Raw genomic sequence first — 23,469 nt, 5'->3', positions numbered from 1 at the left:
GTCATGTGCGATCATACGTATAGCTATGATCGTCTATATTGTAACCGTATAGGCTATAAACGTATTGTATAGGCTATACTTTTGGACAGAATCTGAACGAGTAATGTTTTATAAAAGTCGGTCTCCTGGTGGCCTATAAAAGGTAGCCTACTTGTGAAAAATGCAGATCAAAGGTTTTTCCTTGGCTATGGGCACATGCATGGTTCCCAAACAGTGGGTTGGCCGGTCGGGACCCATGTGTTCGGACACATTTTTTATTGCCTCCACCAGGCCGAAGGCATGGGGAGAGACCTCAGAGTATACTATAGAGACGTATAGGCTATATCCGTACGTCCGTATGTCGGCTATGTCCCCGTGCGTGTGCGCGCGCGCGCAAAAAGCCTCACTCAAATCATGAACGCAGCGTGCAATTAAAGTGAGATCTTTCACGCAGTTTCCTACTAGGCTGAGGAATATATCCCACCCTGGAACAAAATGCCTGGAGAAGGAGGAGAGACCCGCTGCGCACACTTGCTGGTTCAAGAGTTTTATTTTAAATAAGAGTCATAGCAACGTTTCGGCCTTTGGGCCTTCTTCAGGCATAGTTTGAGAATAGGCTGACATTCATTAAATATACAACAGTAGGTTTCAGTGCCGGTTCTAGGCCTTTTGAGGCCCTAGGCAACATATTATACAGAGCCCAAAATGTTTATAAACAAATCACAAATGTTTATAAACAAATCACAAATGTTTATAAACAAATACCAAAATGTTTATAAACAAATCCCAAATCCCTTGGTCCTACCCCCCCCGACCATGAGACTTACTACAGGTAAACTGGTAGTGGTCCTACCCCCCCCATGAGACTTACAAATCCCAAATGTTTATAAACAAATCCCAAATGTTTATAAACAAATCCCAAATGTTTGTAAACAAATCCCAAATGTTTATAAACAAATCACAAATGTTTATAAACAAATCACAAATGTTTATAAACAAATACCAAATGTTTATAAACAAATACCAAAATGTTTATAAACAAATCCCAAATCCCTTGGTCCTACCCCCCCGACCATGAGACTGGTAGTGGTCCTACCCCCCCCATGAGACTTACAAATCCCAAATGTTTATAAACAAATCCCAAATGTTTGTAAACAAATCCCAAATGTTTATAAACAAATCCCAAAATGTTTATAAATAAATCACAAATGTTTATAAACAAATCACAAATGTTTATAAACAAATACCAAAATGTTTATAAACTAATCCCAAATCCCTTGGTCCTACCCCCCCGACCATCAGTGCCGGTTCTAGGCCTTTTGAGGCCCTAGGCAACATATTATACAGAGGCCATGAAAATGCTTCAATCTGGTGCACTTTGAGATCAAAATTAAGAAGCTAGGTGGGGGCCACATGTGGCCAGTAGCCCATGTAAGGGATACATGAAGAAAAAAAAATCTTCTCCCTGTGACGAGGCCCCCTCAGTGGTTGAGGCCCTAGGCGACCGCCTAGTTCGCCTATGCCTAGAACCGGCCCTGGTAGGTTTAGACAACCAATCAAATTGCATATATATAGGCCTAGCCTAATCATTCATCAGATAGCAGCTGTGGAAAAACCCAGTCATGTGACTTAAGGTGCAGTACTTCTGTAGAACATTCCTAGTATATTATTGAAAGTCTGCACCAATTACAACAATACCGGGAATAATATTAAAGTCATGCCATAAAACACAAGGAACACATGGAACAAAATGCCTCAAATCATCCATTTGCCATCAAAGGCATAAGAACAAATGGCACCCTTTTCACATTGGCCTATTATAGCGCCACCAGGAGGCCACAACATGACCTGCCCAGGTATTTTGTTTTTATTGTCTCCACCAGGCCGAAGGCATGGGAAGAGAGTATTTGCACTCCGTCTGTCCGTCTGTCCGTCCGTCTATTACCAGCTAATCTCCGGCACCGTTGTCCCCATCCATGCCAAACTGTGCACACACACACCCTGGATGCCAACGATGAACCTCTGCCACAAATATTCCACAACAGCCATTTTGTGTAAAGATTACTCGTACACATGTTATGCATACATCACGCAATTCGTTATACACTATCTCTAGTCATGCATGTGATCAACATGGATCTGCACCATTTCCCATATTCCATCCTGATTGGGTATTGGTTTCCAAAGCTGGCATGATTGGTCCGTTTCGAACAAAATGCCACAAATCACAAACATAGTGTGCATTGTGCAATTTCCGTGAAATTATACACACACATTTCCAGTAGGCCGAGGATGACATGCCACTTTTTTTTTTTTCAAATCAGCCTCACGGTGGCGTTAACAGGCCAATTCCTGTTTTTACCTATAACTGCGTCGACCTGTGTACAACTTTGTATGCGTACTCCCTAGAGGCCATGGCAAAACCAATTCCCTGTATTTTCCACATCTCCGAGTTATAGCGCCACCATGAGGCACATCTGTTTATATTAGTTGCAAAGATTTCATCCAAATCTCACGCAAATCGGTACACATGATCTCTGTAGTCATGTTAAAGACGAGTCTGTTGGATTTCTCAAATTCTACACTGATTGAATAAGATTTTAAGAGTTTATTTTTAAGTTTTAAGTTTTCAGGAAGGGCCAGTTTTGTACAAAATGCTACAAATCATGAACGCAGGGCCCGAGTGCAGTTAAACTGTGCATGCATATTCCCACTAGGCTGGCTGAGGAAGCAATGCCACTTGACATTTTTAAAGCAGCCTCATGGTGGCGCTATAACAGGCTAAGTCACGTCTTTACATGCACCGATCTGCATACGTTTTGTATGCACAAAACATGTGCGCACTCTCTACAACCCAAGGAAAAACATCTGGCCTGCCTTTTTCAATTCTGCCTTTTCGAGCGCCACCAAGGCCCATTTATGTGCGACACACCTGTGTCCTGGACACTGGCAGGACTGGCAGGGCAACAGGGGTTAGCAACCTCTGTTGCAGCACTTGCAAGAGGCCACCACGCAAGCTGGTCTGTAGCTTGCGTGCAGGTGCCCTCTTGTACAAATGAGCAAAATGAGAGGAGGGGAGGAAGAGAGAATCGATAGGACAGATTCAATGACAACTACGACAGTGACACAGACGCAGAGAAGGCTCCCTTAAATACACCAGAGTAAGGCCAAGTGTGGGCAGACACATGCACATGCACACCGCACAGACAAACTGGTGAGACGTAGGAGGACACTAGGCAGGAGGCAAACCATAGTCCTAGAGACCGCTCAGTGCCTGCTATCCCCCAAGAACGCACAAGGCAGAGAGAGTTTCCTGTTCATTCTGGCAGGAGAGAAAGGACAGTGCTGGTTGCGCCGGGGTGCCCCTCCGTGGACTTGTCTATAGCTGGAAGCCTGGAGGAGAGGGGCAGTGACTTGGCCAATCACTGCTGACCCGCCAACTGGAGAGTGTAGTGGTCGAGGGTTGAAACACTCACTCAGGTTGGAGACCGCCTGATGACCTCTCTTCCAGGCCAAGGCTTCATCCATTGGGAATGGATTACATTCGCATCCTCAATGTATTTACAAACTAAACATAGATGCCATTTCAGCTTGCTAACTTTCAGAGAAAAGCTGCATTCCCTATTCTGGTAGGCAGGTTTTTGTGACATATAGTCGGATAGTCCACCAACGAGATGCAGAGCGAGTGGATTTCAATTGTGCCTTTTATAATGTATATAAGGAAGGACCAACTACTATTATGAACATAGTTATGGCTGTTATGAGTGACATGCTCCTTTAGGGTTAGGGTTAATGACATAGGCCTATATTGATCCCTCTCCCCCAGATCAATAATGATGACTGCCGTGACCTTTTCAGTGGTGGAAAGGAACTAAATACATTTACTTAAGTACTGTACTTAAATACAATTTTGAGTTACTTTTTCTCCACCGTTTCTTTAGCGTTTCCTATTCGTGAACTATCCCATTAATGGGTTAACTGATCACACAAATACAGAGCAAATCACATAATGTAACTATACACATAGCGATTAAAGTTTTTAAGCTGTCATCTGGTGTCTTCCGAAGCTAAAGTACAAACCGTCAAGCAAAACTGCTCGACGGTTTCAGCTGTATAATCGTTTAAGCGAGTGCCACTGCTGTCACATTAGCAGATGGCGTGGCTCTTTCAGACAGCTTGCCAATTCTCTGCTGCCACTTGAGCGGAGCCCATCGTATAGGACAAACAAAGGATTTTTTAACACAAAAGTTGTATTCTAGGGGTCACTAGAGAAACCATTTTCAGATGGGGGTGTGCACAGCCTGATACATATCATTTTGAAGGGTCCTTGACTTGAGAGAGAAGTACTGCCGTAGCAGACAACCCGCAGCACTCCAGGTTCAAACAATCCTTATAGGTGCAAGGCTCGAAAAAAAAGTTGATATGAAGAAAATGCCAGCACTCATATGTCCATTTACATGATTTGATTTACCTCTGAGACTGAAAACGTACGCGTTTTGGCCTGTTTGGCCTTCCTCAGCGGAAACACTGGTCTATTATGCGAGTGCGCTTTTTGGAGGTGCAAAGGAACCCATTAAGACAGATTCCTCAAATGACTTCTATTGAGCATTGCACTTAAGCAGAGTAGCCGTAAGGCGGTAGGTATAAACCGCAAGGTTTTCTTTTTAAAGCTTTGGCAGATACAGGCTATGAGAAAAACATATTCAACGAGCCTATCAGTGATCTGCAGCTACTCAGACAGGGGTATAGGCCTACTGTATGTACTGTAAACGGAATGTTGGATGATTAAAAGTCCTTGAGCTTTATGGGATAACAGTCACATTCGGAGGAGGTACAGCCTCTTATTGAAGGCATGAAGCTCCTATCAAGGTTCCACTTGGGTGTTTCCAGGGTGTGGCTTGGTACCCTGCGGGTGATTCAACCTGAGGCGTGCAGAGCTTGGGGTAGCAGTGCTTTGAGGTCTACTGGACCGCTGGGAATGTGTAGAGAACAGTTTTTTTGGATGTTGTCCAACTCCCTGAGAGTGGTCTGAGAGGCGTTCATCCAGGCTAGGCAGGAGTAATCCATAATGCTCCTGACCTGCATGGGTTTAGCTGATGTTGGCCCTGCCTTGACATCAAGCTTAATTGTTAGCCAGTTCGATCCCGGGCTCCCCCAGAGTTAGTGTCGAAGTGTCCTTGAGAAAGACCCTGGCCTGAACCCCTAATGCTCCTGAAGTGCAGGTTGGTGCCTTGCACGGTTTCCTCTGCCATCGGCGTGTGAATGTGTGTTTGAATGAGTGAATATAATGCACAATCTATTTATGTGAAGCGCTTTGGATAAAAAGCGCTATATAAATGCATGCTCCACCGGCTGCGGCGTAGAGTAGGTGGGAGGAATATAACGAAGGCTCTACGTTCTCCTGGTGGGGGCTCCTCACTGGCAGGTCAGTATAGTGACAGCTTAACAGAAATGTGTGTGGGAAGGAATCAATTAGTATAACGACTAAATTGGGGAGAAAAGGGGGAAAAACTATTGGCTAGTCTAACGTTTTTAAATAGCATAATGTACAAGCTCGCAGTGCGGCACAAAGTGACGCGCTGTGAGCTTGTAGATCTGCTATTTTTGAGAACCACTATTCTAAACCAATGTTCTAAATCATGAGACTTTTCAGAAAAAGGGTTAAAGGGGCCTCAAAGGGACCATGCATGGCCATGACCCAGCCACGGCCTCCTATGCCAAACAAACAGACGCCTCCCTTCCACAACGCCACCCCTCCCCACCCCGTTCCGTTCCGTCTTTCTCACTTTTACTGGTCTCTCGCTTTTACTGTAACATATATAGCTATAACATCTAAAATGAGAGAGAAGAGAGAAGGTATAGGAGCTCAGCTCCAGAGCCTGTGGGTGTTTGTGTGATTGTTGCTGTGTATCATGATCATGTCTAATTAACTGGTGCTTCAGGGAGGAGCACAGGCAATAGGCCAACGAACCAACGCAACTCAGGCCACCGAAAGCTTGTTGCTAATGCACTGAATTCCCTCAGACCATTATGCATCCAATTGTTGCTGTTGGGGAAGCAACCTCGTATCTCCGTATTCTAGCATGTTGTGTGTGTTTTTCCCCCGTAAAATAACGCCCTACTTGGATCATCATACTTGGAGCTAGCCTAGCTAATAAGCCAGACTCAAATCACACGTAAGCCGGCAGGCAATTCTTTTTTGCCAACAGCTGATTCGGTCTGGCTTATTAGCCAGGCTAACATGGAGAATCACACAAAAGCATCAACAGCAGCAGGTCTGGAAGCATGATGGCACGATCTGGTAGATCAACTCTTGATGCTATTGAATTTGAATCCTGAAAACGTTCGTCGACTACCTTTTTATCACTGACGAAAACTCAATGGAAACTAAATGACAACTAAGCTATGATGACTAAAACTAAGACTAAATATACTGACAATTTCGTCAACAAATAAAAACTAGACTAAAATGTTAGGAAGGTACTAGTGGACAAGAGATCCAGAATAAGTCATTTTACACTTGGTTGCATGCTGAAAATAGCAGATCTAGTGTAAAAACATTAGTGAAAACTATTGAAGAGACTATCACTAAAACTAAAATCAAAATTTGCTGCCAAAAACAACATTGCCTGAAAAGAAAGATTTTGGTCATATGAGGTTTCCACGCGACAGAGACGCAATCATCTCTTTTAACCAATTCACTGTATCATTATTTCTAGAGCAAAGAACAGGTCGATGGCTATATCGAGGAAATGGACAGTGGTCGACAGTAACAAAGTACACTTGAGTACAGTAAAATACATTTTTGAGTATCTGTACTTTACTTTTCTTTTTTTTTTTTTTATTCTCGACTTGATTGACTCGCATTACAAGGGAAACGCCTTGTGAGCCTGTAGATCTGCAATTTTCATTGTTATTGATATAACTTAGATTTTTGATTTAAAAAGACAATATGCCTTGTATTTTTTTTTAAGAAAATCCTTTTGATGCAAGCACTTCAGTAGCCTACTACTAGTATAGTAGGCTACATTTCACAGCTGGGCACTTGATTGAGTAATATTTGACCAGGAGTATCTATTTACTTTGACACGAGTACTGGGGTTGAGTACTTTGCCCGCCACTGACCATTATGCATCCAATTTTGCCAATTCACCATACCATTATTTCTAGTCTAGACTAGAGTAAAGAGCAGATCGATGTCTAGGAAAAGGACAGAGGAAATTGACACGGGTTCGGTGATGAATGCCCGATTATATTTCAATGAACCACGTTATACTTTGTCATGGAGAGACCTCAGCGGACACTGCACATCAATAAGTTAACAAACAATAATTCATCACCACTTTTCAACCTATCTTCATATAATAGGTCCTCACTAATAATCTATAATAAAAGAAATGGTGCAATCTTTTTCTACTCAGTTTGTGTCTCATAGGAGGGCTGTGGGCAGTTCAGAAACCGTCTTCCAGTGACATCATCGATGGGGAATACAAGCTAATAAAAAAATGCAGGCTTTTCTAGTCCTGAAAAGCCATCGTTCTCACGATAATGAAAATTTAAATATATTTGTAAAAAAAAAAATCATGATTATTAGTGAGGACCTATTATATGAAGATGGGTTGAAAAGTGGTGAAGTGGTCCTTTAATAATAATATTATAATAATCACATTTTGTACTTCAGTAAAAGTAGCAATGCCACAATGTACTGAATGTAGCAATACTCTGTTACAAATAAAAGTGAGCATCGTTCACGGACCGGCATGGTTCTTGGGGTTGCAAAGACGCAATGATGCATAGCTGTTCCAAATGGTACTCCCATTCGTCTTTGCACGTACAGTACCCTCTATATATAGAGGGTCTAAAACGGTAAAACTGTCAACTGAAGTGACGTTGCTTAATTCTAAATATTAGTGACAGGTGGGTAGTTTGACTGGGGCGGTAAACCTGTTAAACGGTAACGCAGGTGTCCTAAGGCGGGCTCAGGGAGGACAGAAACCTCCCGTGGGGCAGAAGGGCAAAAGCCTTGATGCCTCGATGTCGGCTCTTCCTATCATTGTGAAGCAGAAAGTTGGATTGTTCACCCACTAATAGGGAACGTGAGCTGCCATGGGTTCAGACCGTCGTGAGACAGGTTAGTTTTACCCTGCTAATCAAAACGTTCTGAGGCACCCCCTGGACTTGCGTCATCAAGGCATCCACTTTGAGACACCCTGTTCAGGTACACCAAGATGAACCCTGCTAACCCTTAGAGAAACCCTGTTCAGGTACACAAAGATGAACCCTGCTAACCCTTAGAGAAACCCTGTTCAGGTACACAAAGATGAACCCTGCTAACCCTTAGAGAAACCGTGTTCAGGTACACCAAGATGAACCCTGCTAACCCTTAGAGAAACCCTGTTCCAGGTACACCAAGATGAAGACGGCCACCAACATCTACATCTTCAACCTGGCGCTGGCCGACGCCCTGGCCACCAGCACGCTGCCCTTCCAGAGCGCCAAGTACCTGATGGCCAGCTGGCCGTTCGGGGCGCTGCTGTGCAAGGTGGTGATCGCCATCGACTACTACAACATGTTCACCAGCATCTTCACACTCACCATGATGAGCGTGGACCGTTACGTGGCCGTCTGTCACCCCGTCAGGTAAGCGCCGCGCGCCACACACTTTACTATTAGGCCTACATCGGTTTCATATCAAGTTCCATTATTCATTCGGCATTTGACGCAGGGAGCATTTTATGAGATGTATACCGACCGTCTCAGAGCGAAAACGTAGAACTATACCGATCCGACCGATATGTCACTATGCATCATAGTATCGGGGGGCTTTGCCTAAGTACCCATTGTACCCGTCCCTTTATGCCCATATATGGATGCGTGCACGGGGCCCTCAGGGCATCTCACTGGTATAATATAGGGGGCGGTATAGTTAATATGACGATCGCGAGCGGATAAAAAAATCACAAATCACATCCGAACATCAGATGCTTGTTCAAAACCTCGGACAGCTCTCGTAGTTTCAGAGATAACAGCCAAAGAAGATCCCACTTTGAATGGGATCCTATGGTGTGCACGCGCACGTGTCCTGGTGCTGGGGGTGATGAAGGCGTTGCCTAGCAACCGACCGGGACAGGACTAAAATATGGTTTTCAGCGTAGCTGTTTCATATTGATATAAAGCGATCAAATAATATCAAGTGAAATAATTAACTATAGAAATGCACTCTGTCGAGCTGCCAACTTGCACACACCTACTTGTGCACGAGCAGATCGTGCAACCTATATTGCTCGGTGGAGAACATCAACGTATACATATCTCAATCGGCCACATATGTCGGTGTTGTCCCTCGGCCAATCAGTAACAAAACGGGAATACTTTTAAAAGTAGCGTTCCCCAACAATGATTGTTACAACTCTATACCACCATGCAGGGCTCTGGACTTCCGCACGCCTGCCAAAGCCAAACTCATCAACGTCTGTATCTGGATCCTCTCCTCTGCCATCGGAGTTCCCATAATGGTTTTGGCGGTTACCAAGGTGACGCCCAAAGGTGGGGTGCTTTTCTTTTGATCTCTCTGCACGGCCGGGGGGGATTATGAGATAAATTACCCGTAATTGTGTAAAACCATACAGTAAGTACTCCACTTAGGCTGTCATTGGTTTGGCATCCTTTTTCATGCCAAGTGCTTCTGTTAATCTGGGGGAGTAATTAGGCCCCCAGGGAGAGAGAGGCTATTTGATGTGGCTTAACTGGGTTTAGCTCCTCCTAGACATGGTCCCTCCAACTAAAACCGAATGATCACAGTGGTGGCCCATTTCTTTACTTATGCAGATAGAAACACAATTACAAGTAAAAGTCTGGTAATCAAATTTACTTGAGTAAATGTATTGGCATCAAAATATACTACCAACAGTACTCATTATGCAATGTCCAGATTCACAGGGTATCGTACAGGCCGTATTACAATCTTTTGAAAATAGCAGATCTACAAGCTCACAACCTGTAGACCGACTATTTTCAGGGTTGCTGTCAGGAGGAAACCACCTAACTCCATTTAACTATAACTCCACCACCTCTCCCCGTCTGTGTGGGATGTATATTTACCAAATGTATATTTTACATTTTCAGAAGAATTAACATTTTGGAGTTGGAGTGGACAGCAGAGATATGTTGAGTTGTAACAAGTTTAAAGTTTAAATAGGGCTGAAGTGGCAAATGTATGTGTTAATAACATAGCCTACTGTAATAGTATAATAAAATAATAATCAAAAAATACAAAGTAACTAGCAGTACCATCGGCAGTCATACAGTAGTCTGTGCGTAGGACAACATGCCAAGGGGGACAACAAAATGTGCCAAGCCAATTCTCATAATAATAAGTTGCTCGTGGCTCCGCCACTTAATAACGAGCACCTGGCGCCCGTGCGTGTGTCTCCCAGTTGCACACGTATCCATGTGGATCTGCAGTGCTCAGAGCTGAAGCAGCACTCCCCCACCCTGTCCAGCAGTGAGCGTAGTTATTTAAATTAGCAACAACATTAGGACAAATCAAAGTCAAATGGTGAAAGTAATACTTCTGCATGAGGAAACGCGGCACTCTCGTCGGTGGGGGGTGGCAGCCCAAACATATCATGCTTGGGGCAACGAAATGGTCAACGGGTGCCCCTGGTAACTAGTAACAAAAGTTTTCAAATAACTGTAGTGGTGTAAAAATGTACAATATTTGCCTCTGAGACGTAGTACTAGTGGAGTATAGAAGTATAAAATATTGGAAATTGGAAATGCTCGAGTCAAATTACCTCAACTTAGAGTATACGGTCGGTGTACTTGGGTTATACTTTCCATCAGTGATTGTTTGATTTTGACCCCCTCTCACTCAGGCACCATCTGCACGCTGAGCTTCCCCAGTCCCCAGTGGTACTGGGACACAGTGACCAAGATCTGCGTGTTTGTCTTGGCCTTCCTATTGCCCGTCCTTGTCATCAGCGTCTGCTACGGCCTGATGATCCTACGGCTGAAGAGTGTCCGCCTGCTCTCTGGTGTGTATATATAGCAGTGGTCATTTCGTCGACTAAACCTTTTTTCGCTGACGAAAATGAAATAAACTACCTGTGAGTGGGGAGTGTTGGCTGAATATCAACATCCTAATACTCAAATTATGACAGGCAATTCCTGCTGTCAAAATAAGACCCCCCCCAGTCAAAAAACACTTTGTTTGAAATAGACACTCATGCTTTCCAAGGTGTGATTTGGGGTCCTTAGGATGATACAAAATGAATATCAACATCTTAAAACCAAAAAGTTGAATTGTGGGCTTGAGCTCAGGGGGTAACTACCTGTCAGTGGGCAGTGTTGGCTGGGAGGAGGAGTAGGACAAAGGCCCTATACGTCCGCTCTGGAGAGGGGGTACTACCTGTGAGTATGGGAGTGTTGGCTGATGAATGAATATCAACATCCTAATACTGGGGGGTCAAATTATGACAAGCAATTCCTGCTGTCAAAAAACACTTTGTTTGAAATAGACAGGAGTAGGACTAAGGCCCTATACGTCCTACCTGTCAGTGGGGAGTGTTTGCTGGGGGGAGGAGTAGGACTAAGGCCCTATATACGTTGTAGTGGAGTAAAAGTGTAATATTTGTAGTGGTCGAGTAGACACATATCTCTAAATTGTACATGAATTGAGTAAATTACTTGGTTGCTTTCCACCCCTGCTCTGCTCTCAGGCTCCAAGGAGAAGGACAGGAACCTACGGCGCATCACCCGCATGGTGCTGGTGGTGGTGGCGGCCTTCATCGTGTGTTGGACGCCCATCCACATCTTCATCATCGCCAAGACCATGGTGGACATAGACCAGAAGAACCCGCTGGTGATCGCCAGCTGGCACCTGTGCATCGCCCTGGGCTACACCAACAGCAGCCTCAACCCCGTGCTCTACGCCTTCCTGGACGAGAACTTCAAACGCTGCTTCCGGGACTTCTGCCTGCTGTACCGCTCGCGCCGGGAGCAGAGCAGCTTCACCAGGGCGCGCGGAAACACCCTGCGGGAGCCCGTCACGGTCTGCGGCTGCGTGCCCTCCGCCGTGTCCGAGGTGAGGAAGCCCGTGTGCCCGGACGCGGACCGGCAGCGGGCGGCTTTGGTAGACCCCAACGCCACCCTCCAGGACGACCTCCACACGGAGATCACACAGATCTCCACCACGGAGTTCTGAACAGTGGAACGGTGAAGCTGGCCCACGCCTGGCTGGCGGTAAAAGATGGAATTGCAAGATTTTTCCGCATTTAAAAACGCCACTGCACGTGTAGCCTCGGAGGCTTTTATTTTTGTTTGCATTCGGCTCAAAAAGAAAAGCCCGGGCAAAGCCATTGAAGTTTCAGGTGTAGGAAGTGGGAGTCAACCTTTCATTCAAAGGCCATTCAGGCCACGACCCCCCATTTGAACTGGTCCACCCCGACAAGCACTTGGAATGGTGAAAATAGCCCATCTACAAGCTTGTAGATTGTCTATTCTCGCAATGTCTGCCTTTTTCTATTGCGTGCGGATACCCTGTATACTGTACAGTTATTACTTGTATGTTGGTTTGTTTACTGTTGAGTGAGAAAACAATGTTGCACCTTAAGCCCACCAAAATAATTTGGGGATACCCCTGGGGTTTGCAAACTGTTCAAACACACAGTTCTGAGAGGGTGATGCTTGCTTTTTATTAAATGTAATTAAGAAACACTGCTCATCCAACAGTAGACTTGGGTGAGGTGCCAAAAGGAAACCAAATGAACAATTGAGCACAGTCTCCGCACACTCAAATCTGTAGAAAATATAACAAGCTTGTGGTCATAGACACCACAAGTACCTGTACTGTATTAAGGTCTATGACCAAAAGATTGCTATATAAAAAATACAAACAAATGTGATTTTACACAGTTGTGCAAATTGAGGCTGCCTTAAATTGTTCATTAAGACACCATTCTTGAAAAATACGCACAAATGATTATATCACTGACACAATATGTTACAGTATGAGCGAACCACTACAGTTTATGCATTAAGTCAGTGTTCAGTTATCAACATTTCAGCATGTGGGCGTGTGCGTCATACAGTAGGCTACATATACATGCTGTACCCATAATGTATACATTGTACAATGTATATTGTATTACCGTTAAATGCATGGACGACTTGATTATTAGACTATGTGCTTGGCTACAGGCCACATGCATTATGCATCCACATGACCTGGCTAATACATTTTATTTTTATTTTTAGTGAAACATTCAGAACTTCTGGAAGAATTGTACATGGAGAATACTTCTACAGGCCATTCCAATGGAATTAAGAGTCCTGATGAACATTTTACAAAGTGATGTAAACTTTCACCGAGTCACAAGGCCTCCTAAACCTCATTGTTATACTACAGTTTCTAAAGGAACGAGACCAAGGAATTCTTTAGACAGAAAAAAGGTTACAGGTGAATTAACAGACAGTGACGGCTGATGGTGATGTGAATTCACCGATTCACCAACATCAGTGGATGTTGAACTGACTCAGTGTGTCTCCAGGCTTAGTGCTCTACGTGTTCAACATCAGTGGATGTTGAACTGACTCAGTGTGTCTCCAGGCTTAGTGCTCTACGTGTTCACCATCAGGAGTGAGACACAACGTGCCAAAGCTAATTTAGCTCACACAGTAAAAGAGTTGAACTGACCTCTGAATGGCATCGGTGAGCACGGGGACATGAAGGCCTGTGGATACATCGGTGAGCACGGGGACATGAAGGCCTGTGGATACATCGGTGAGCACGGGGACATGAAGGCCTGTGGATACATCGGTGAGCACGGGGACATGAAGGCCTGTGGATACATTGGCACAAAGAAACGTTCGTGACATGAAGAATTCACAGACTGTGCTAAACCTTTCCGCAAAGAACAGAAAACCTTGTTTTGCACATTATTAAGATTCCCTTTGTCTTGCAGCAGGATTTCTGTTTTAACTGTGAAATGTTATTTGCTTTTGTTCATCAATTTTTGTATAAAACAATGGAACCTTGCTCAATATGGCATAGCAGTGGTGGCCATGTTGTGGTTCCACAGATCAATTATTTTAAGACTGGTCACTGGAGCCAAGCAGGTCCTGGCCAATCAAGACCATAACACATTTTATTCTCTGTTGAAAACAAAAGCACAAAAAGGTGAAATGAATTTTGTTCGTTTGCTTTGGCCCTACAACGTCCCTCACTATACCTAAACAAACCATGAACAGCAAGAGGCAGTGGTTATGCAGGTAAACACCACCACACTACTACTCCAGTGTCTGATGACTGCTGGTATAGAGGGAAATGATGGGTGAAACATGTATTTATTGTTTTGTTATGTAAACAGAGGGCAACACTACATACTATGGGCTGTATTTTGCGTGTCTTAAGTACCAGGTCTTATTACCTAACTTGAGTAAACTAAAGACCTGGAGGCGTGATCAATATGCCATTTGGCTATTCTGAGTGGCCAAAAAGCATTCATCACGCGGCTTCACGCCTCCAGGTCTTTAGTTTACTCAAGTTAGGTAATAAGACCTGGTACTTAAGACACGCAAAATACAGTCCAAAATGCCTTTAAAAGCCAATCCCCGCCAGGATTGATTAATGTATTTATCGCTCACAGGTTTTTTGAACGTCTGCTCTACCAACGCACCTGTCCCTGAGCCCACAACAAGGTGTGCAAGAGACTGATTTAAAAGAAAGGAATTGTTGGGTGATGTGTGAAGTGATATTGTTCTGTGACGGTAGCTGTCAAAGTATTATATTATGCCATGTAAAGGCTTCACTTGTGTGCAGTTATGACATTTACAGTACATGCTATATAATGACATGCTTATCACAAAGTGCTGCTGTTGTGGAATTATGATTTCTTTTTAAACATTATTCCTTCCTTTACTACTCCTATATTTTAACTGTTAAAAAGGGTGTTTGTACATGTATTCTTTGCATTTTTAAGTCCACACATTGACATTATGTACCATAAAGCCTTATACAGCGTAATGTGCATTTCAGTCAACTTGATTGTTTAGTAGAATTATGCGCAATGTCATATTGTTCCTTTTTTTTGTTCCATATTTATCGTCATGGGGATTTGTATTTATTTAGCTGTACAGATATTTACAGTAATGGGACTGTGGTAATAAATATCATAAATGTTGTACACTTTGTTCAGTTCAGTTTAACTGCTCTTATTTCTTATAGATATGGTTGTATCAGTCTCATGGAAATGTGGCTGGTACTTTTACAGGTGCATTTTCACATAACTGAATGAACATTAAAGCAGCATTCATAGATCATGCCATCTTAAATCTGCATTATTTTTTATTTGGCATCATGGTATCATGAGGGGAAAATAAACCCGTACAGTAACCTAATATATTTACACACACCACACATGTGCACACGCACATACGTAGTCCCAGATATCTGACTGAAATCATTTATCCTAAACCAAACCGGGCCTGAACAGTGCCATTTATGACTAGATTGATTTGGAATGTTGGTCGGATGATGTGAGATTGATTGATTGATGGATTGAGACAAAATTATTTGGGGACGGGGGTTAAAGAACAAAGTACTGTTTGCTGTTTGATAATTGATAGGCATAATTTGTCACCTACTACTATATAATATTTGACTATTTCTATTTGTGTCACGGTATGAGACAGGTGTTGGACCGAAGTGCAGAACCACACAGGAAGGCAGGCAGATGAAGTTAAATGAAGATATATTTACCAAACAGGTCTGGACACACCATGAAACTATACACTAGCAAGGAAACACTGAACACAGGGAGACTAAATAGACACAGACCAACTACTCACAGGTGAAACATAACTACAAACACCACATGATTGGCTGAGAACTTAACACGACACAGGTGGACTCAAGTTAGCAATCAGGGTAGAGACAAGACAGGTAGTAACAAATAGAGTAGACAGGAAACACTAGGAACATAACTACACAATAAAAATACACAGTTCATGACAATTTGATAATACATTCCAGTCTGAGAACTAGAGCAGTAAGTAGCAGGTATAAACAAGAATGTTTAAATAGTTAAGTGTAATTCATTGATGGCCCTTTGAGTTGTGTGCTGGAACTTTTTGCATCATAAAATTAAATTCAGTGTGCCAATGGATCTTTCAATATGGATTATGTTTAAGTTCTCAGACATCATGGACAAACAATACCAATTTACTTCATATGAGAACTGGAGAGGTGGACAAAGGAGGAAGGGGAAATCAGCCTCTGCTGTGGAATTCAATGACCAGCAATGGCTAGCAAACCAGTAAATGGTTCACACTCACAGCCTTTTCTGGATCGGGGCTGTACTTTAAAATATCAAGAACGTTTTGCGGTCCACCCATCTGACCACTTAGTGTTAACCATTTTGAGCGGGAACCCCTTTTGGTGGTTACATACATTATGTTATAATTTAGCTATTGAAAAATAGCAGATCTACAAGCTCATAGCGCGCCACCGAGTGGTGCTCTATGAACTTGTAGGCCTGCTATTTTTGAAAAATCGTGAAAATATTTATTTCAGAAAACTGGAGGATTTAGAAGATTTTTTTTAAATACGTCAGGCCTAAATGGGTTAAGTGATCAGATGGGTGGACCACCACGTGCATTTTCAGAGCATGCCAAGTTGCCAACCACACGTGAATCCCTGCTCGCCACTTTGAGAGGTTGCCTGGGACACAGGCACACAGATGGTGACTCACACATCATCCACTGAATGATTCAGGGTTCAGAGCTGCACAGAGGCCCTGACACACGCTACATGTAGCAGGCTAAAATATTCATACTCATGGCTGGGTGAAGGCATATTTGTGGCCTTTACCCTTGAAAAGTAAAGTTGTAGACTCTCTCTAGATTCTCTAACCACATTTCCACTTAACTACATTTTACACTATTTTGGATTTCCTTCAAAACACACCTTTTGCGACCCCTCAGTGTTGGGCATTATTACTTAGATAAGTAATATGTTACATATTAGTCACGAATGGCGGACTCATCTTCAAAGTGCTGTCCCATTCCTTTCACAACAATTTGGAGCCCTTGCAGCCTGACGTCACTTACAGCTGACGTCACTAAAGTCGATGAGGGTTCAGGGCTTGAGGGAGACAATTGGGATTGGGCCTGAGTCCTTGAAGAGCAGGGGGATTTAGGGGACTCAGTAAGAGAAAGATTAATGAAAATACAAATCACATTAAGGCAAATTAGGTGGTACTGCATGTGTCTTATCCCATATCTATTCATTCTGCTCAAGGTAAAATAATTATACACTCACTGGTATTAGAATGACAAGACATTTTTAAATAATGAAGCAAGTTGAAATGAACACTATGTGCCCAAATCGCTACAAACAGGCTTGTTATTAATTTGATGGGACAAGTAGTTGACTGATAAAGGGTATGTCATAAGGTCTCTCTTTACAAAAAATGCTCAATTTTAGTCCACCCCTCTATTCAAAGGTTGTCATTTAGTCTACACGATAAAGACAAAGGAACATAGCCTACCAAGTTTTGTTAGTGGGGGGCCTCATCACGATAATTATATGTGTCTGACAATTTGTGCATATTTACATTATGCACAAATTTGAAAAACACACACATATGTCACAACAATCAATTACATCAAAAGGACTTTAATAGTGTCATTCAGTCCCAGGAGCTTCACCAGTCCTTTCTTTTAATTAATAATTAGCCAAATTTCCTGGAAGTTCAGTTCATGTATTGAAACTGTCACAAAAGGTCCCCTAAATCCCCCCTCCTCTTCAAGGACTCAGTCAGATATGTGCCTCAGTGAAGTAGGTTTAATGTTTGCCAAACTTGGGTACTTGTACATTGGAAAATTAAAGGACTCTGACATTCTGACATTATGTATGTATATTTTATTCAAGGACTGAATATTTTCTGAATGGGTTTATGTTTTCACTTTTGGTATATTGGCTGTGAAGTCATGTATGTCTACACGGGACAGAGGAAGTTGTCTCACTTAAAAAGTGCTGTTTTTCTCTTTTAAATACTTTTCTCACAGTGGTGAGCACTCCAAAGTGTCACTGGTGGTGCCTCCCTGCTCGCATATTGATTCAGTGTTTGGAAATGTCTAAAGTCCAGTGTCCGCAAAGTAATTTATTTAACTCTCTTGCAAGCTGGAATATAATGACTAGACATTTATTTTGTATTTCTTTCTATTTTTTGTAATTCAATTCAATTTGAAAAATTAAACATTCTTTTTCAAAATGGTACAAAATAGTAAATACAACTCCAGCCGACAGATTCTTGAGAATTCATACAGATTGGCTATAATTTAAACGTGGTGACGCCCACTGCATTGAGTTTTGGAGAACTGCTGATCGGACCAACCTTGCCCTCGTCACTGGACTCCCATGGGTCACCAATACAGCAGGTATGAGGGCCATTGGTTGAGCGCTTCTTGAGATACAGAGACACACAGAAATGCAGGCGAGCTGTCAGGCAAGTGTTGCTGCAAGCATGACTGATCAGGGCAGAGGAGAGCCCTGATCAGTGACGGAACAGATGGGCAGTTTCACAAGCTGCAAGTTGCAACATCGTTCATGGATCGTCATGATAGTACCAACACCATGATAAAGTAGGGTGTTAATATTTAAACAAAAAGTTTAAATATGGAGATAAGCGGTTTCTGCCCAGCAACAAATGTTTAGTGTCGTAGACCGAGTGTGAGTGAGTGAGTGAGTGAGTGAGTGATGGTTTCCAGGCAATCATGCTCCTCACTATATTCATCATCAAATCAAATCACGTTTAGGTATTTATAAAGCACATCTAAAAACAATTTTCATTGTACCAAAGTGCTGTTCATCAGTGCAACAAATACTGTACAAACAGTAACATAGAGCATACTAAAGTTATCCTCAAAACAATGGAGTAAGAGCAAAAATCATGCATGCTGACCATGAACAAATAACTGAAACCATGTCGCAAATCTTAAATGGTTGCAATATACTGTATACATAGGGGCTTCTACGTGACAGAATAGTGGATTTGATATAAAAATATATTTCTTCCATTTCCAGGTCCTCCATAATGCTGTATATAAAGCACTCTACTGTGAAGCTAAGCAGGTTTATCCTCTGTGTTCTCTAACATTTCAGCTAACACCCCTATTTGTTGTAAATGAAAACCATAGAGGTCGGCTGTACTACAGCTTGGAGGAAGCCTTTCTAACCAAAGTGCTGAAATGCTCAGTATCAGCGATTATAGGAAGCCGCTCAATTTGGATGAGGCGTAGTTTCCATTCTCCATAATTTCTGTCTACTGTGTCTGACAAGTATGTCAACTATACATTATGTAACACTGTTCTGCCGTCTATGCACTTTGTAACTGGCTGTTCACCATATTGTCTGACTGCACTGGCAGTGTTTATGTCCTTTGTACAAGGCATACTTGTACTCCTGTTTATGTGGATATAAGTGTGTGCATGCGTCCAGATGATTTCCATAAATGGAGATCCCAGAGGTCAGTGCAAATTGCCGTTGTTAGGCAACGGATTCTGTTGTATGTGAAGTAAGACCAGAGATCAATCAGAGACAGAGAGAGAAACAGACAGAGAGACATGAGTGACACAGACAGGTAGTCGCAAAAAGACAAGCTGAAAGACAGGAGAGGGACAGACAGGCAGACAAAGATGAGAGATGGATAGAAAGACGAGACAATAGATGAGAGACAGAGACAATATAGAGACAGACGGACGGACAGGCAGAAAGTAAAAAAAGAGTGGAGAGAGACAGACAATAAAGAGACAGAGAGAGACCGAGACGAGAGAGAGAGAGAGGACAAAGTCAACACCACACACGTTCCATCAGAGAACATTAACAGCTATGCTGCGATTGGCTGCAGTGCGTTGTCCCCTCTCTACAGGGTTAGCATCAGCTCTGACCAATGGAAGCACCAATGCTGTTCGCACCGCATCCACCGCCACCGCCACAGCAGCAGCCTGCAGCAGTAACCTGCTGGAGGTGTCAGTGGACGGCCGGCCGCTCATGGTGGAGCCAGGAACCACTGTGCTGCAGGCCTGCGAGAAGATGGGGATCCAGATTCCGCGCTTCTGCTACCACGAGCGCCTCTCTGTCGCCGGGAACTGCCGGATGTGCCTGGTGGAGATCGAGAAAGTCCCCAAGCCGGTTGCGGCCTGTGCCATGCCCGTCATGAAGGGTTGGAACATCCTAACCGACTCCCATGTGACGAGAAGGGCCAGAGAGGGCATGATGGAGTTCCTGCTGGCCAACCACCCACTAGATTGTCCAATCTGCGACCAGGGCGGAGAATGTGATCTACAGGACCAGTCCATGCAGTTTGGCAGCGACAGGAGCCGCTTCGCAGAGGGCAAAAGAGCTGTAGCAGATAAGAACATCGGGCCCCTCATTAAAACCATTATGACTCGCTGTATCCAATGCACTCGATGTGTGCGCTTTGCCAGTGAGATCGCAGGTGTGGAGGATCTTGGTACTACTGGTAGGGGTAACGACCTGCAGATTGGCACCTACGTAGAGAAGATGTTCATGTCAGAGTTGTCTGGGAATGTGATCGATATATGCCCAGTCGGGGCTTTGACCTCCAAACCGTATGCCTTCACTGCCCGCCCTTGGGAGACCAGGAAGACGGAATCTATCGACGTCCTGGACGCCGTGGGCAGTAACATCGTGGTGAGCACCCGTGGTGGCGAAGTGATGAGAGTTCTACCTCGCCTGAACGAGGATATCAACGAGGAGTGGATATCGGACAAAACCAGGTTCGCTTATGACGGCCTGAAGCGGCAGAGGCTTATTCAGCCGATGGTGAAAAACGAGTCCGGACAGTTGGTCACCACCTCTTGGGAAGATGTGCTGAGCCGCGTTGCCGGAGCATTGCAAGGCGCTCGGGGAAGCGTAGCCGCTATTGCAGGAGGCTTGGTGGACGCAGAGGCTCTCATCGCCCTGAAAGACTTGTTAAACCGCTTCAACAGTGATGCCCTCTGCACCGAGGAAATGTTCCCCATGGAAGGGGCTGGATCAGACCTGCGTTCAAACTACCTGCTAAACACCGGGATTGCTGCCATCGAAGAGGCCGACCTACTGCTCCTGGTCGGCACCAATCCGCGCTACGAGGCTTCTTTGTTTAACGCACGGATCAGAAAGAGCTGGCTTCACAACGAGCTGCAAGTGGCTCTAGTGGGACAGCAGGTGGACCTGACTTACTCTTATGAGCATCTTGGCGAGTCTGCAGCGGTTCTTCAGGAAATTGCGGCAGGAATTCACCCTTTTGCCCAGCTCCTGGCTAAAGCAAAGCGTCCTGTTGTTGTGGTTGGCAGTGGTTCCCTACAGAGAGAGGACGGGGCTGCTATAATGGCTGCTGTGTCCACCATCGCTGAAAACGCTCGTGTCAGCAGTGGAGTAGAGGAAGGTTGGAAGGTCTTCAATGTGCTTCACAGGGTTTCTAGTCAAGTAGCTGCGCTTGATCTTGGCTACCAGCCGGGGACGGAGGCTATCAGGAAGAACCCACCTAAAGTTCTGTTCCTGTTGGGGGCCGATGCTGGATGCATCACTCGCCAGGACCTCCCTGAGGACAACTTGATCATTTATCAGGGTCACCATGGGGATGTTGGCGCAACAATGGCCGACATCATACTTCCTGGAGCAGCGTACACAGAGAAATGCAGCACCTACGTGAACACAGAGGGCCGTGCCCAGCAGACCAGGCTGGCCGTGACTCCTCCAGGCATGGCCAGGGAGGACTGGAAGATCATCCGAGCCGTAGCTCAGCTTGCGGGAGTCGTTCTGCCCTATGACACCGTTGATGAAGTGCGTGCTAGACTGGTGCAAGTTTCTCCAAACCTGGTGCGATATGACGACATCGAGGCGGCCAGCTACTTTAAGCAGGCTAACGAGCTGGCTAAAGCAGTGAACCAATATATCCTCTCTGAAGCCTTAGTTCCTCCACAGCTCAGTGTGAAGGATTTCTATATGACAGATCCTATAAGCAGAGCCTCCCAGACCATGGCAAAGTGTGTGAAAGCAGTCACAGAGGGAGCACACGCTGTGGATGAGCCGCCCTCCATATGCTGATGCATATTCTCGCCGTCGGGCAGAAACCTTCATATTTTAACTTGTTTTTTTTGTAAAATAGAGCCCTATACTTGATCATACAGTGCCACACAATAGCATCAAATGTAGCTCGAAATGTGGCACGTTAGTGAAGCGTTTTGAGCTTGTCGATCTTCAACTTTTTCCTTTTTAAATTCTTAATCCTATGAGGTTTCCTTTCGACAGAGACGATATCCATCGAGTTATTACACAGAAATTGATACACAATCTGATATTTGGACCAATTTATATGCACAACTCATATTTTCACATTAAAATATACTTGCCGTTCAGGCTCAGCTGTACTATATCAGATATATGGCCAAAAATGTATATTTTAGAACCAACATACAAGCCTGTAGGAAAGGCTTAAATCCTTTTCATTTTCAAATTAATTTGAAAAGAATCACACTCGTGTGAAGTGAGGGACACCAGGCGTTGGGGGAGCTATAGCGCCCCTCAAAAACCATTTGTTGCAATCACCCACTGGGAATGCATGTCCCATGCACATCAGTCTGTCTGTGCCCATGTTATGCCCCTATATGAACATTTCTGTATCTGTCTACCTGTGTCCATTATGAATTTATGCCCATATATCTAGATATCTCTGTATATGTCGGTCATTGTCTCTTGTATGACCATATATGCAGTTCCCTATTGGTTCCGCTGGACACCATGGATCTCCATATACTTTATATGGGTGGGCTTATCAATCAGAAGACGGTTCTGGACAACCGCACTCACTGATTGGACTGACTTCACGCCGAGCAGTGAATACTGCATCAGGTCCTCTGCGATATGTTTCAAGTTTAAAGTTGGTTCATAGATGCTACTGAAGGACAGACATGATACACACACATGCACACACGCAGCGATATACCTGAAGGCAACACTGTTACAGGTAACAGTACAGTAATCAAAATGTTCTTGAATAAAAGTACAAAATTATTGGCCTCGAAATATACTGAACTCACTGCCATTGCCAAATATATTCGTCATTTCAATCCAAGGCGGTACCGACGTTATCGTTCGTCATGGGGTTTGACACAGGGGTCCTTGACGCTGTTGAAATGGTATCCAAATCAGTTTAACTCAGTTAAATCAGTTTAACCACATAGGATATAGTTGATCTACAATCACACCTTTAACCACATACAGTAGGATATAGTTGATCTACACATTCAACGCATTGTGAGCTTGATCCACTATTTTCAAAAACATCTCTTTAACAGTTTTTGAAACATTTTTAACAACACACATCTTGTATGGGGTTCCCTGACTCCCTGGTACAACATATTTTCAGATGGGGATCCCGCACCCAAATGCATAATAATAATTTGGGGGACATGAAAAGGTCT

At 43.9% G+C, this 23,469-nt stretch overlaps 2 protein-coding genes across 2 annotated transcripts in view; both read left to right on the top strand.

The window, feature by feature from the left end:
• Positions 1-12,184, top strand: part of LOC308318686 (delta-type opioid receptor-like) — a gene marked incomplete at its 3' end in the record, with an annotated part of 12,687 nt that extends 503 nt beyond the window's left edge. The window contains exons 2-5 of the mRNA XM_080768310.1: positions 8,383-8,619; positions 9,407-9,525; positions 10,857-11,015; positions 11,700-12,184. Coding sequence (XP_080624436.1) covers positions 8,383-8,619; positions 9,407-9,525; positions 10,857-11,015; positions 11,700-12,184 — 1,000 coding nt within the window. The remainder of the gene's footprint in view (positions 1-8,382; positions 8,620-9,406; positions 9,526-10,856; positions 11,016-11,699) is intronic.
• Positions 12,185-13,704: 1,520 nt separating this feature from the next.
• LOC308318685 (NADH-ubiquinone oxidoreductase 75 kDa subunit, mitochondrial-like) lies at positions 13,705-22,093 on the top strand (the record flags this gene model as incomplete). The annotated part of the gene is made up of 2 exons (XM_080768309.1): positions 13,705-13,798; positions 19,911-22,093. 2 exons carry the CDS (start codon positions 13,705-13,707, stop codon positions 22,091-22,093), a joined length of 2,277 nt encoding a protein of 758 aa, XP_080624435.1.
• Between the last annotated feature and the right edge of the window lie 1,376 nt (positions 22,094-23,469).

Source organism: Protomyctophum bolini (assembly GCF_963924005.1).
Source record: "Protomyctophum bolini genome assembly, chromosome: 7".
NCBI classification, from domain to species: domain Eukaryota; kingdom Metazoa; phylum Chordata; class Actinopteri; order Myctophiformes; family Myctophidae; genus Protomyctophum; species Protomyctophum bolini.
The sequence above is the reverse complement of the archived record's forward strand: the minus strand, read 5'-3'. Positions and strand labels throughout refer to the sequence as shown.